The 14918-nt window shown below is 37.7% G+C and overlaps 1 protein-coding gene across 13 annotated transcripts in view; it reads right to left on the bottom strand.

The window, feature by feature from the left end:
• ADGRL2 (adhesion G protein-coupled receptor L2) overlaps positions 1 to 14918 on the bottom strand; it is a 155504-nt gene that overhangs the window by 36091 nt on the left and 104495 nt on the right. For all 13 annotated transcript variants that reach the window (XM_077785409.1, XM_021527154.2, XM_077785414.1 and 10 more), the window contains exons 4-6: positions 14600 to 14709; positions 8190 to 8990; positions 108 to 407 (exon numbers count right to left, since the gene is read on the bottom strand). In XM_077785409.1, the coding sequence (XP_077641535.1) occupies positions 108 to 407; positions 8190 to 8990; positions 14600 to 14709 (1211 nt within the window). The remainder of the gene's footprint in view (positions 1 to 107; positions 408 to 8189; positions 8991 to 14599; positions 14710 to 14918) is intronic.

Raw genomic sequence — 14918 nt, 5'->3', positions numbered from 1 at the left:
AATCATGGGACAGACAGCCTGAGATGAAAAAATATTCATCATGAGAGAGCTGCATATTGCTTTTGAAATGTCTGCTTGACATCAAGATATATTTTTAAAGGCAATACCTCGTGTTCCTTTGGGGCAAGGGCGTTCAACCATCATTCCTCTTTGTGTTTGAGGCCAGCTAATCCCCCTGGCCTCAGTCGGTTCACAGAATCTCTCTGGCAAAGGGAAAAAACTTGTCACGGGAGGAATTTTGGTTGTGGAAATGGGTGGTGGTGGTGGTTTGGGTCCTCTGCTTCCTTCCTTTGTTCCTCCAGCTGATGTTGTGCTTATAGGACCTCTCTGTGATGTAGTGCTAGTGGTTGACACTGTGGTTTTGTAAAGCTCTGCTGAAGAAGTTATTGTCACTGCTGTGGTAGGCACTGCACAGGGAAAAATCAGAGTAATAATAAAATAAATTACTTCAGAATTATATATAAAAAAAGTTATTTAAAAGCTATTTATGTAGCTTTCAAGGATTCTCTGGTGTCTCCTTTCCTTTATCTTAATATTACTCTTATTGCTATTCTGGATGCTTAAGATATAACTTTGACTTTTTTTTGGTTTTTTTTTCCTTTTTTTACTCCCAGCTCATACTGTTATGATGTTTCAGCACATTCTCCAAATAATCTCTTCTGTAATAAAAATTGATAGTTACATTTCTGAAAGCTGAAAGGCATACTAGGGAATTATCAGTACATAACAAACACGCTCAAAGCAATTAAAGATTACTTAATCACATTTGCAGCAGGAACAACTCAATAGATAGAATCATTTGAATCAGTGTGCCGTGAACAATGTAGTCCAGCTTTAACAACAAAGGCAACGGGCTGTAACTAACGAGACCATTTTTGAAAAACAGACCCCAAAACTTCAAGTCACCCAGCACACACCTTCCAGGGCAATAATTGTGATAACATCTTCCTACCCAGCAGTCCAGCTGCCTGAGAGAGCTGCTTGCCCGATCAGCTCCAAGCAGAGGCAGCACCCAGCAGGTACACGTGTTCTCCTCTTTGGACATTTGGGGCTGTAACATCATTTTTTGATAGAGCAGGTAGGAAGACACAATTCATACAAGCCAGTGGCAAGGACCAAGTTTTCATCTTCTATGAAACACCAGGACAGACCTAGGCCAAATCCCTTCTGCTCAGGATGTGCAGCTGCTCCTGCCACTGACCCATGGCAGGAACCCATGGCTGGAGCTGCTGAGGTACAGCCCAAGCCATGCCAGGGTTCTTAGGCCTTGGAGAGATAATATAAATTAATGCTAGTGGAGGCTGGAATAGCTGTGCAACACCTTCACGTGTATATTGAGAAACAATGCAAGTGAGGAAAGCAACTGCCACAGTTATCATTATTTCCAAATATTCATTCGTGTTCAAAATGCTTTACAGGCACAGAAAAATATAGAGGCTTGAGCTGAGAACAAATAAACTCACAAAAAATATTTTTGGCTTTTTTCTTTCTCTTTTTTTCTTGTTCTGCTAGGCTGTTGCACTCTTAACTTACTGGACAATGCAGCTTCTCTAAATTAAATCATAAATAAAATAAAACCAAAATGAGGTCTCACTTTATTCAGCAGTTGTTTTGTAAATTAATGTTTTGCATAATATTAAATTTCAGCCATTTGGCAAATTACAATTTTCTCAAAACCCTTTTTCAGTTATGTTTCACTTATATTAGAGGTTTAGAATATTAATTTGTTTTTTTATTTGCACATGAATTTAGGATGCACTTTTGATCATCATGATCTGTTTTTTCAAGAGTGAAGGCAAAAATGTGCCTATCATCCCTGTCCTGCTCACAAACTTCTGCAGGGACTGTCTTCTCTTCAGCCTCATTCTTGGCTGCTTGAACACAGCCTGTGGAACTGTGCTGAACTTGTGGTGTAGCCAGTGACTATTGAAACCCTCAGATCTGGTCTGCAAGAGCTTGCCTGACATCTTGTGAAACTGCTCTAATTTGCTTTTGATTACAATGCATCCAGCTTTCTAGTGCTTCCCAATTAACATTTGTCAAAAGCATTTGCAATCACTTGCACAAGTGTCAGGCAAGGCCTGCTGAATCAGGTCCTGGGAACAGGGAGCTCGTGGGGATGGAGGATGATGCAGGGGACAACCAATTATTACGATCCATCTCCTAATACACTCTGCTAATTAATACATATTTAAACATCAAAATGGCTATTAGCATTATTGCAATTACTACTCAAACCCTGCAATGTTTAGGACAGTTTTGTCTCAGAAGCAAAATATCAGTGTCAGAATTCATAAAACACTTTGAAGTTCAGTGGTGAGGTAACAATTTTCAGAACATATTTGGTGTTGCACCCTGAGCTAAAATAATTCTGCTGTCACTACACAACTTTAATTAGTACAATTTTCATGCTATCCATTAAAATAAATTTCAAAGTATATGATTAAAAAATAACCTGCATAGCACGGTAGTACTACATAGAAATATATATATAGAAGTAATCTCACATTGTAAGAGAAAGACTTTAAACCACCTCCCACAAAAAAAAAAATGAAAAACATTGCAGATAACTTTTAAGAACTTATCTCTTCAATCAAATTTTAAAAAAGAAGTCATCATATTTAAGAATACACCAGGAAACTTCAGACAGTGCAGGAAGTCTGGGAAACAAGATGGTTGAAAATTAAGAAACAAGTGAACACATCACTTCAAGGAATATATCTAGCTTTTAGAAGGCAGGTCATTTTGTCTTTTATGACCTGTGGAACTTAATCTGCTCAGCCATTCTCCTGAGCTGCACGAAGACACATGACAGCTGCCACCACCTGATGTGTCCTGTTCCAAAAGCTGAGGGTGGTGGCATCTGCAGGCTCTGCCTTGCAGAGCACTTTGCCAATACAAGATAATGGCAGTGATGATTAATAGGCTGCAACAGAGAAGAAGAACAAATTCCATGTCAAGGTTATTAACCTATTGTTCTAAGCAGCAGGGGTGAAGCTATGTAGTTTTTATCCAACTCCAAAAAAGCCATTTTACAATGTGAGATTCTATTCTGACTTTTTCACTAGCCTTGTTATGCTGAGGAGAAAATCGAATTTTCTGCCTTATTTTTTTATTAAGAATAGGTTCTTCTTATTATCAGCTGAAGACATTAAAATTAAGAAAATAAGAGAAAAGAGCAATAAGAAGTAAATCCAAAGACTCAAATTAAGGCGTAATTAATTTACATTTGTTTCATGCAGTTCCTAACAGTTGATTTAAACAGTTATGTATCCTATCTGTTACTAAAAATGAAGACACCACTGGAGTAAAACTTAACACCTGTTTAGCAGTGTGATGTCTATAAAAAACTTAACACAATTGCTGTAGGACAGCAGGGGAATAGTAACTTTCTTTCCCCAACTATCAGTGAAGAACAGATTTAGAGAAAGCACACAAGCTATCTAGTATTCCTTGCCAACAGGTTTCTATTCTAGGCGGGCAAAAAAAATCTAAATCAAGCCAAATCAAATATATCCCCTCCCAAAACAAAATTCTAACCTTAGATTTACAATTGTGTTAATTGTAATGCCCAAATGATGTGCCACTTTTGAAAATGGTTTCATTCCCCCCTCTGGCATCCAGATCATTTGAGAAATCAGCTGCATGGACTTTTTAAGTTAAATGTGTATTTTTATAGGCCAGGTATTTCAATTTATTTGGACACATAAAAATCTATGTGCCCACCTTTATTCTCAAAAGGTGTCATACATGGAGCTGCTTTGTAAAAGTAACAACGATCATAAACCTGTGTAAATCACAATTTTCCTGCCTTCTGCTTATTACTTCTCTGTACCTGTTTTTGTGTTTCAGTTAATATCAGGGAAGGTACTAAGAGTCACCTAATTACGTATAGGTGACTCCAGCTATTATGTTAGTCAGTACTCTATTGACCCTGCCAAATCCCATTCAATTGAAAGAGAAATGTTTATGCATTTATAAATTTACACCTAGAAAATGATAACAAACATGACAAAAAAAAATTAGCAAAATACCTGTGGTTAAGAAATATGTTATCTGGTCCTCATTATTTTGTCTTTACTTGTACAACCACTTTTTCATTCATCTATAGTCTATCAGATTTGATTTGCTAGTACAGACCCAATTTTCTTAATTTGCTGCATGACTTTCTTGTAGATTCTTGGTGTTGTACTAGTTTCCTATTACCTCAAGCCCTCAGTGATGCTAGCCTCTGAGTTTCTGTTCTGTCCATACTCACAACATCCATCTCTTCCTGCAGTGATCCAATAATACTTAATGATGGGTATCATGGCACAAAAGGGGAGACAACTACAGTTTGAACAGTTAGCACAAATTGGGATGAGTGTAGATGAAATCTCTCCCTAATGCACTAACACAAAACAAAAGGATTTATCTTCTTTTTGTTACCAAGGAAACCTTACAATGTAATGCTCATACTCACTTTTTAGAGGGAAAATTCCCTCATTCTTCCTAGTTTTTTAACTTAGAATTCCTTTAAAAATTCCTGTTTCACCAAGGATTCATTTGGACCCTTGGTACCTCCTGTAGAAAGAATGTAACTGGATGTATCCACTAAATTTACCAAGGATATAGAAACTCTGGTTTGTCTCAAAATTTTCAGCGTCTTTTTGCAAGGCCTGATATATTTGATTTAATTTTAAAATTAGGGTTTTGATTTTTAAATATTTTTTGTCCTTAATCTTAGAAAACATGCTCTTCTGCAACATCTGAGTGGTACTTGACAGCTGTAGCTCTGAAAACCATTTCTACATCTACACCAGAGATGCACAGCTGCACGCTGAATGTTTTACACGTAGCATTGTCTTGGCAGACACCTTGCAAATGCACCATCTTGGCAGACACCAGCACTGCAGAAACAGAAGGACCCCTTGCAAATGCAGCTGGGGCATTTGCTCAGCATCAGATGTGCAGACTTGGAGCTTAGGGACATGGTTCAGTGGTGGACTCAGCAGGGTGAGCTTTATGGTTGGACTTAATGATCCTTCCATCATTCTATGATGCATCTGTGTACTATAATTTCCAAGAGAAGAAGAAAGAAAATAACATAAAAATAATAGGGTTAAGGGAGGAGTGATAAGGGCAGCAGACCCCACTGTCTGAGTACTAAAGCAGTAGTCTACCTCCAGCAACTACAGTTTTAGAAATCTGAAGAGTTTCTCCTGAAGACTAAGAAAATAAGGATACTGGGAAAGTCTCAAGAAGAGAAAGTGGTGTAGATTTGCAGCAAGAGCAAGGTCAACATTAGGTTAATTGCAGTATTTCAGAGGTGTCAACATGGAGATTTAAAAATGATGGAGACAATAGAGAAAACAAAGCCATGAGTTTCAGGACATGGATGAGCCCAAGTTTTAGCTCCGGGAGCAAATTTGAAGGCAAAGTGCAACTCAAGTATGACAAATTCATCTTTCATTTAGGAAGAAAGACTGGTGTTTTTGAAGCTCTTGGGAGCTGGACATTGTGGTGTAGACAAAAACTAATAGCCAAGACAGATATATAGGGAACAAACTAAAATCAGTGTGTGTGTTATCTATCATTATTTCTCACTTGGCAATGGAGGAACCACAGATTACTGAGTTTTCCACAATAGTCCCAAGTTAACCATTTGAAAAGAAAGGGCCATGACTTCCAATTTTGAGATACTGACCTTGTGACACCATTAAATACTTGATATTACAGTACTGTTGCAAAGGACACTAAAAGAAAGTTCTTGTGTTAGGTGACTTACAGAATTTTATTGTAACTCTTATGTTGTTGAGTAGATGATTAAGAAATCTGAGTTGACCACAAAAGACCCAAACCAAATTAAAATAAAAGAAACATGAAAATGCTGTTCATCAAGCGTGCTTAAAATTCCATATGAGATAAAAAAATCCAAATGTGTATTACATGTGTAGATCCTTTATATAATAGTCGAGGGACTGAGCTGCAATTTACACAGAAACAATGCTGAAACAAAGAGGAACTGGAAATATAATAAAAATAAATATAGAAGTAGACACCATAAAGAATTTCTCCTTGCTCTTATAGCAGTACATCTCAAGGACAATTATGTTAGATATTTTTTCCTTTCATTTAGTAGTTTCTAACTACAGGCAATTGGCTTAGCCAAAAGAGGAAATGACCTGAAACATATTCTTAGATCTGCAATGTACATACCCATACAAAATTAAAATATTGGGTATTGGCTTTATCTAAAGAAAAATACTGTGACTATATGCATCATATGCTCAAATAAAATGAGTGTCTTTGTTTGTTTCTATATTTTATAAAGACCAGAATCAAAACATATTTACTGATGCATTTAAAACCCAACTCATAACTTACTCAAATATTCCTTTTCTGTCTTCATGGGTGAATGGGCAAATAGCTCAGAGGAGAGGCAAGTACCCTGCAGTGTGCCCTGGACCCATTCTCGCCTAGGTCTTGTTGGAATGAACTATTTCTGCTTCTTCCTCGCATGCCAGCAAGGAACTCAGGAAGTGAAAAGGGTGCTGGTAGATGCCCAAATCTGGTTTTGAGAGCATATGGGATGTGGCCAGCACATACACCATAACTTAAGATCTTGAAGACTCTCTCATAATAAAAACATTATGAAATGTCATCCTGGAGACATTTGGAGGTTTACTAAAGTGAAGAAAGGATTCCACAAAGCCTTTTCTGCCCCTGCTTTTTCTTTACACTTTTTCTTTTATGCAGTGACTTAAAGATTAGCTTTTTTCACATTCACAGCAGCTGCCTACACCTCCATTTTGTCCTTTTACTCTTAAAGCTTTGGAGAATTTAAAATGCATCTTTGTCTCAGTTGAACTGAATGAAAAGTGGAATGCATGAGAATGTATGAAAATGAAAGCTTTATTTTTTTTTTTAATTACACAGGTGGTTTATCTCTCTGCTAAGAGCAGCCCCAAAGCCTCCCTGAGGAATGGACTTGGTCAATGTACAGAGAGCAAAGCTGGCCAGTTCCCCAAACACCTGTAACCTGCCTGAGCCTGGCCAGGTATTGCCAGGGAGGTCTGTGGAAACTGGACAGATCACCCATGGCTTTGGAAATCACTAACCACCCTGTTCTGCTGCCTCATATGCAGTTTTGTACCTGGAAAAGCTATATGGGTGTTGTTATAATTGTGTGCATAATGCAGTTTGCACTGCGGTGCATGAATCAGCTTTGCTGAAGCAGTACAGCAACTTTTCATGTGGAGAAGCCATTATTACTACTTTCTTGAGTAGAAAAAACGGCTGCTAAACATGCATAGCAGTTAGATGAGAGAAGTGAAGTATTACCTTCATTGCTAAAGCAGCTTTTGCTGCATTCATCTTCTGCCACAGAGCATTTCTCCTAGTATTTACTCTCCTCTGCAGATGTTAATATGTGGCTGTGCCTGTTCATGCCATTTTTAGGGATTTCTGACACCTAGAGACCTCCATTTTTCTTTTCCCTTTTGACAGTTAGTATCTTTCATTTCAAGAAGTAGTACTAACTTCTAACAAGCTGGAATGCAATTGTAAGGAGCTTACTGAGAAATCCACTAAAAAGATGTCAGACAATCTTGTCTAACCCGCCATTAGAAACTGTGAAAATAAGGCTGCAGAAAAATACTTATGCTTGGTATTGCACATTAACCCCATATGTCTCCTCTGGGACCTCCCAGCACACATTGCTCTCCACTGCTGGCGCCAAGAAGTTAAAAGGTCTGCGTGTGTGCTGCGATCAATCCAGAAGGCAGGTAACACTGAGCGGATGGGAACAGGCTTCTGGCTCAGCACGAAGCAACTCCAGCTCCGTGTAGCTATTGGAGTCAAACTGACTGATGGTATAAAGTAAAGAATTCCCCAACTCGTTCTCAACCGCAGAAAAGCTACACACTTGCATTTTAAAAAAGGAAGAGAGAAAAAAAAGAAAAAAAAAAGAAAAATAAAAAAAGAACAGTACGAGCCTGTAAACCAAATAAAGTAATTCTATTTCTCTTCACAGGTTCTGAAAATTTGTCTTGCACCGCTGTAATGCTGCTCAGCTTCGCACAATGCAGCCAAAAAATCCTTCCTCGCCTTTCTGTCATGAGCTAACTCTAAGAGCAAAAATATTGTAACTTATTTCTCTGAATGGAAACACAAAGAGATGAAAAATGAGAAAAAAAAGAAATTCTTACCTTGGGCAGGATCAGGCGGGCCAAACTCCAAGGAGTATCGCAGAATGAAGTTGTTATTCCACACATACAGCTGGTTGTCTCTGGGGTTGTAATCCACTGCGGCGATGTACTGGTACTGGTTGGGAAAAGGAATGTCCACGTGCTCGCCTCTGCTTAACCTGGTGTTGTAGATGTAATCGATGGCGTTCCTGCCGGTCTCACTCTCGTTGTCCTGATACACCGACCGCACCACGTACAGGACACCACAGATCATGAAAGCGTTGGATGCTGCCCGCTTGTCGTAGGTCGTTTCCCAGGTGGCTTCGAAGCGCAGGGTGTAGGGGTTCAGCTGGCTAATTACGATCATCCCGTTGTTTTGTTCCGTAGCATAAATTACCCACAAGCCGTTTTCATCAACTGCCAAGTCAATATCAGTCTTTCCTCCCCATCGGTAGGGAGAGGTGTCATGGTAATTAGCATAATTGATTATGGCCTCTCCACTCTTAATTCTAGTCCTCAAGTCAAATTTTACTATGTTGCGAGTTCTTTCCTTGTTGAAAAAGACAGCGCCGTCATACACTACAAATCCAGTACCATCCACTCGGTTTGGGAGTTTGTACGTCGTCTGCTGGCGTCCGTTCTGGAAGTCCTCTAAAGAAGCATATTCTATCAAAGTATCCGTGCGATACGGAGTCCATGGCATGAAGTATATTTTGTCTGCAGCCTGGAGAGGATCTTTGCACCAAGCACCTGCTTTTTGTTCAGCTTCATATAAATACGGTGAGTCCACAATTGCTTTCAACGTCCCCGGGCAAACAAAAACTAACAGTCACAGAGAGAAGTAAGACAAGAATTACGTCAAATTAAGACCGGCTCATAATAAAAATTAAAAAAAAAAACAAACCAAAAAAAACCCAAAAAGGTAGGTAAATCATAATGACTGTGTCAGGAAGAAAAAAAAAATCAATTTAATTGGCACTAGATTATACCTTATGTTATAATTAATGCAATTAACACCCTTTATCATCCACTTTTCTTAAAGTTACCATGTTCTTGCTGTACCAGTATGGAAAGTGGATGGGAACTGTTTTCACTAGTACAGACCAAGGCTCAATGGCATACACAGACAGCTGAAAATGTAGAGCTACTCTTCCATTTTCGTTTCAGACTTTTAGTGAGTACACATTAACGCTCCAGAGCTTTTAACTGGTGTGCAGCAGTGTGCTAGGTCATTTCAGTCCAAAAAAAATCGCATCAACTTGTTTAGAACTTTAAGAAGTGGTGAGGCTGAAAAAGGAGGTGCCTCGATTAAAAATAAAGGAACAAAACAAATCATCAGGTATATAGAGAAAGCAATTAGGAGCAGAGAAAACAAAACACAACCAAAGCAATGAATGAAACAGACCAGGAAACCCTGTAACCATGGCATGCTATGGAGAGGGTTCTGGAAGCCAGGCAAGATGACACTTGATTAACAAGAATTTACCCAAGGGTGAGAGAAAGAGAGGAAAAGAAAGACAAAGAGAAAGGGAGAGAAAAAAGCAAGGGAGTCTTCCCTCCAGCCCAAGTACTTCAGACACTATACCCCGCCACCTACTTTAAGCAGCCAAGTCACTTTATTGCAAACAGTCGACTTCTTTATGAGGTGTACTTATGAGATCCTGCTGATTATCATAATATAAGAGTGTTGTGGGGAGGGGAAGGGAAGAGGTTAACATCCATAAGGCACATAACAAGGAGCTGGGGTTTGGACTGTATACGTTATTTACCTTTTTGCTCCACTTCTATTTTAAGCATCGGAAGAAAAATAAAAAAGTGCAAGGAAAAAAGAAAGAAGATTAACATAAATTGACTATTAGTCTAAAAGATTAAATTAGTAACAGACGCTAAATATAGGGAGAATAAGAACTGCACTATATTGGATAAAGAGAAACAGACAACAGGATAACCTAGCAGGAGAGAGATTCTATGGTTACGCAAATGAACATGGATCAATAATTATAGTAGATTAAGGAGGGAATACAGATATGTTGACATGTAGTTTCACTTAGTGAACCTGAATAAATAATGAATTACTTTACTAATACATGCTATATACATTCTTCTTCTAAAAGCATAATGCTAATCAAGTTGGCTTTTAAGCGACATATTACTTTATGATATATGTGCAAGCGCACATATACATATTGTATTAATTGATAATTAGAAATACAAAATTCAGTATATTAATTATATAGGTTTACATATGTGATTATTAAACCTTCCCCATCTTTGCCCCAGACATTTCCCTGCTTTTCTTTCTTGTAATGAAAGCAGCTTGCAGCCTTTGGGTCTCCTTAGGCTGTATTTTATTTGTTTTCCTGAATGTTAATCTTGAGAACTTTTGCCACTTCTGAGTCTACAACTGCAAAATCAGACTAGAAGGAATAAGCAAAAACATCTAGAAAAAAAGAAGCAAAAGCACAGTAAGCAAGAGGAAAAGAGAAGAAAAGATTAACAATTAGGTCATTCAGATATTCTCCAGCATCATTGATTAAGCCCGAAACAGCAAGCTAGTATGCAAGAACAGTATTGTGCCTAAAACAAACATCCATCCTGCCACCATACATGGAAGACATAAACTGAACCCAATTAATAAAGTTATATTACTGTAGCAATTTTTTCCCCCAGGAAGTTTTAAGGAAGTTACAGAAAGATATATAGCTGAAGCCCAGCTAGTAAATAGCTTTTCAATAATTATTTGCAATAAAACCTATTTCATGTACTCTGTGGCCTTTGAAGTATGCTCCCTTGGTTTCATAAAATGACCTGGAAAATGACAGATGTACCAAGCTGTGTAACAGTAGCTGCTGATACCAGGAAAGTGTTTCAAAACTATTTGCACAGCTATTACATTTTCAGTATTACAGTATTATCCTGAAGAATTCCGTTGTATGTTTCATATAAAGTTTTGGATTTTCAGTTTCATTTAATAAAATTACATATGATTATTCTGAGAATGATATTGGCTGATCTGATCTAGCATTTGTTCAGGAAACAATTCCATAACTTTACAGGGGAACTGGAGGGTGTCAATATTTTCAAAATGAGCAGTAGTTTTCCTAGCCTTTGCACTGTTATACATCTTTAGGCAAAATACTCATTTTTTTGTAATTTGTAATTCTGGATTTATCTGAGTAAACAGAAGATGTAGTCTGAGATGAATTCCTGGGTTTCACCATTAGTATTAATGACTTTCAGATGATTCTGTTTGTGAACTTCCATGCATTTGCTTATTTCTCACCAAAGAGCAATATTGATACTGTACCTGCTTCGAATTAGTAATAGGAGACAGGGGGGAAAAGATAGGGATAACTAAAATCATTACTGGCATGTCTGCTCTGCATGCATTGGTGTACAGCTGTATGTTTTTCAGGGACAGATGGGCTTATTGAAATAAACAAATGCTGCAAAGTCCAATCAATACACATAGAGAGAGAATAAAACACTTTATAATGTTTTCTATTGAATTCCTGAGTCCAAAATAGGCTTAAAATAAAAATGCAGAGATACACAAAATGGCACTTTTAATGTTCTTTATAAAAGGGCTGGCTTCTGTTAGTCAAAGTGCCAACATACATCGTGAATCATAAGTGAGAGAAATGTCAAGTATTGTACTCTCAATCTCTTTGTAATTTAATTGATAGCATTCATTATTTCAGGACAAAGCAATGCCTATCAAGTTTGTCTGGAATTTTTGCTGGAGATCTGAGTATCTGAAAAGTTATTTTGCTGTTTTTTTGTTTTTCTTTTCACTTTCAGATGCAAGAAAGGAAGCATTTATTAAGTACTTTCAAACTTAATTAAATTGCAAAATTAAGTACTTTCCAATAAGCAAAGCAGTTACATATTTCTGGAGGCCAGCAAGACATAGAGGATCTCATAAACTGCATTTTGTACAAGGGTGACAGCAACCCCAGTGTGTAAGAACTCTCACCTTTCACCACAAAACCTATTATAATTGCTGTTTGTCATCTCTCATGGACTGAAAGCTACCATAGTGAGTATTGCAAATTTTTTAGTCTTGCAGTAACTGAAGATAAAATTCATTAAATATATAAACTTTGGTTAGAAGTGCTGTGGTCACTAAACTCCTCCTTTCCTGGGCCCACAAAAGCTTATCCTACCTTCATAAGTAGTCTCTTACACTGAGACAGATTCTATTTGCAAATCTAATTATTTCAGTCATTCTGTAAATTTAGATAAGGAGCTCTGGAACAAATAAAGAAATAAAATTTAGACTTGAAAATGTGAGTTTACCAGGTATCAAAAAAAGAAACTTGGAAAAATAACAGGATAGGCTTTGTGGGACAGGGAAGAGAGTCAACAATCAAAATGGCTACTGAAGCACAATGTGATATGAAATCAACCTTCAAAACTCATTTTAGTAACTGGCAATCTTTTTGATGACTGCTGGTAATGACAGGTGATGCCTCTTACAGTTCTGGAATTGGGCAGTGTCATCACTGTACATGCTGCAGTTGACAAACTCCAAAACTTAAAGAACTTGGAAAAACAGGAAGGTATCCAGAATCCTGAGTTATGATAGGCATACAATTACAGAGTTCAAATGGTAGGCCAATGCAACTGACAGTAAACAGAAATAAACACTTTAAAATTAAAGTAACTACAAGTTAGAGTACAGGGTAGGCCGCGCTGTGGCACTATACTTCTGAAACTGGAAAAGAAAAGATTCCTGGAGATAGCAATACCCAATCAGTAGAACATATCCACACTTCTCTTCCTAAAACAGCACAAGAAATCATGTTTGAACATTATTTGCATTACATTTTTTCCTCTGTGAGCTAGCCTACTGGAACTGGAAACGTAACTTCTTGTCACTTGACTGGCCTCAGGTTTTGGAATCAGATGCACTGCCCTTTTTCTGAGAATTTGGAAATTAAAACAGTGCTAAAGCAGAAGTGGTCTTTGTGGAACAAAACTTTGGTTAGATTGGGGTAAGACATCACTCCTCAAAAGTGGCACAATAAGAACAGTTACAACAAGCCACCAATACTACACACAGGAGGAATGGTACTAGGGATCACTGTTTGCAGTAGGCTTCCAAACCTACAAATGGTACAGGGAAAAAAAATCAGCAAGCAACCATTTTACAGTGACACAGCAGAAATGAAGAAAAAACAGATGATCTGTGCTTGGGCTTTAACAACAGTGAAGGTTCAGTATGGTGAAGCAGTACGGAGTAGTATTTCAGTTTCAGAACTCTAAATTTTGCAGGAAACAGTATGAACAGTTTTGGCATGGCTTTGCTTATGCCAGAACTTATTTCTTTTCTTTTTCAATATATACTGTCGCCACAGTGTTTTTGCATCTCACTTGGCCTGTTTCCTGTACCAACAGAAAATACGACTTTGGTTAAGGATTACTGCAGGTCACGAAATTCATGCCTAATAATAACTCAAGGGAATGATCAGTGCACTGCTCAAATTCCATTGCAAGCACAGCTATTTCTCTGTTGAGTTACGGGATGAGAGAGAAGTCACTGCAAAGAATGACCTTACAAGAAAGAAAAACCAGTTAAAAGTATTGAATCTGCAGAACTTTCATGAACATGCATACATATCAATAAAAAAAAGCATTAATTATTGCAAGGAAATAAGAAGTATGTCTAAAGCTACTGAACTTTGGTATTATAAAGAATATTGTACAAAACTGCTGAAATAGCCATAACTTCACATTTTTCTATCTCATCATGATTTCACTATTTACTTTGTTTTCAGTGAAAAACTCTATTTTGCTAGCTGATTCGAGAACACAACTGATATTTTATCTTTCAATTAAAAGCAAACATTTCTTTCTCACTCTTTTCCCCTTTGCTTTTAGAGAACACAGTGTGAGTACCTCATTAATGAATTATTCACTCTGAATCTGCGTCCATTTATAACGAAGCACAAAATCCTTTTACAATGTCCCCCAACTGGGTCACTTGCCTCTGAATGTCAGTGCTGGGTTTTGCTGTGCACCCAAAGTCACCACAGCAGCAGGTAGCCTTTCAAGCAGATCATGATTAAAATTGAAGTCAATTCCTGCTTTACAAGTCTGTGAGCCAAGCCAATTTGTCAGCAACTGGTTGCGGGCAAAAGTACAAATTTCTATCTGGCCTATTGAATAGCTAATTTGAGTTTGTTTTCTGGAAAAACAGTAGCCTTAAAAGCCAAACACTTAAGAACACAGACAGACACTTGGCCAGCATCACACCATGGCTTCCTTCCACACTTTGTGAAGCTAATTGGAGGCCCTAGTCTGCAAGTGCTTTGCATGCATAATGGGTCCATGGGCCATAAACATATGCTGCTTTTCCATGGAACAGCACTCCAGCTTCAATTGTGAGGGCCAGAGGAAGTGAGCAAGAATAAAAAGATTATACTTACTGTAAGGAACACATTCATACTGAACTTCTAGATATTTGTATGTTCCAGGACAAGGATCAGGAAACACATCTGACCCAGTAACTACTATACACTGTGTTCGGTTGTTGCACCTGTAATAGGAAAAGAAAGCAAGCTAATTAATTTAAAATTACATTTAATTTGCTAGTTCATACTAAAGGACTACATTCAGTGCTAACTCTCTTCACACTTGGGCAGTTCAATCCATAAGACAACAAAGTTAATTAATACTAATTAGCCAAAGTCCAAAAGAAGACTTCAGGACAATATTTTAGTTTAGGCTTTATACTTTTAAATTTGG

Source organism: Lonchura striata, chromosome 9 (assembly GCF_046129695.1).
Source record: "Lonchura striata isolate bLonStr1 chromosome 9, bLonStr1.mat, whole genome shotgun sequence".
NCBI lineage: Eukaryota > Metazoa > Chordata > Aves > Passeriformes > Estrildidae > Lonchura > Lonchura striata.
The sequence above is the reverse complement of the archived record's forward strand: the minus strand, read 5'-3'. Positions and strand labels throughout refer to the sequence as shown.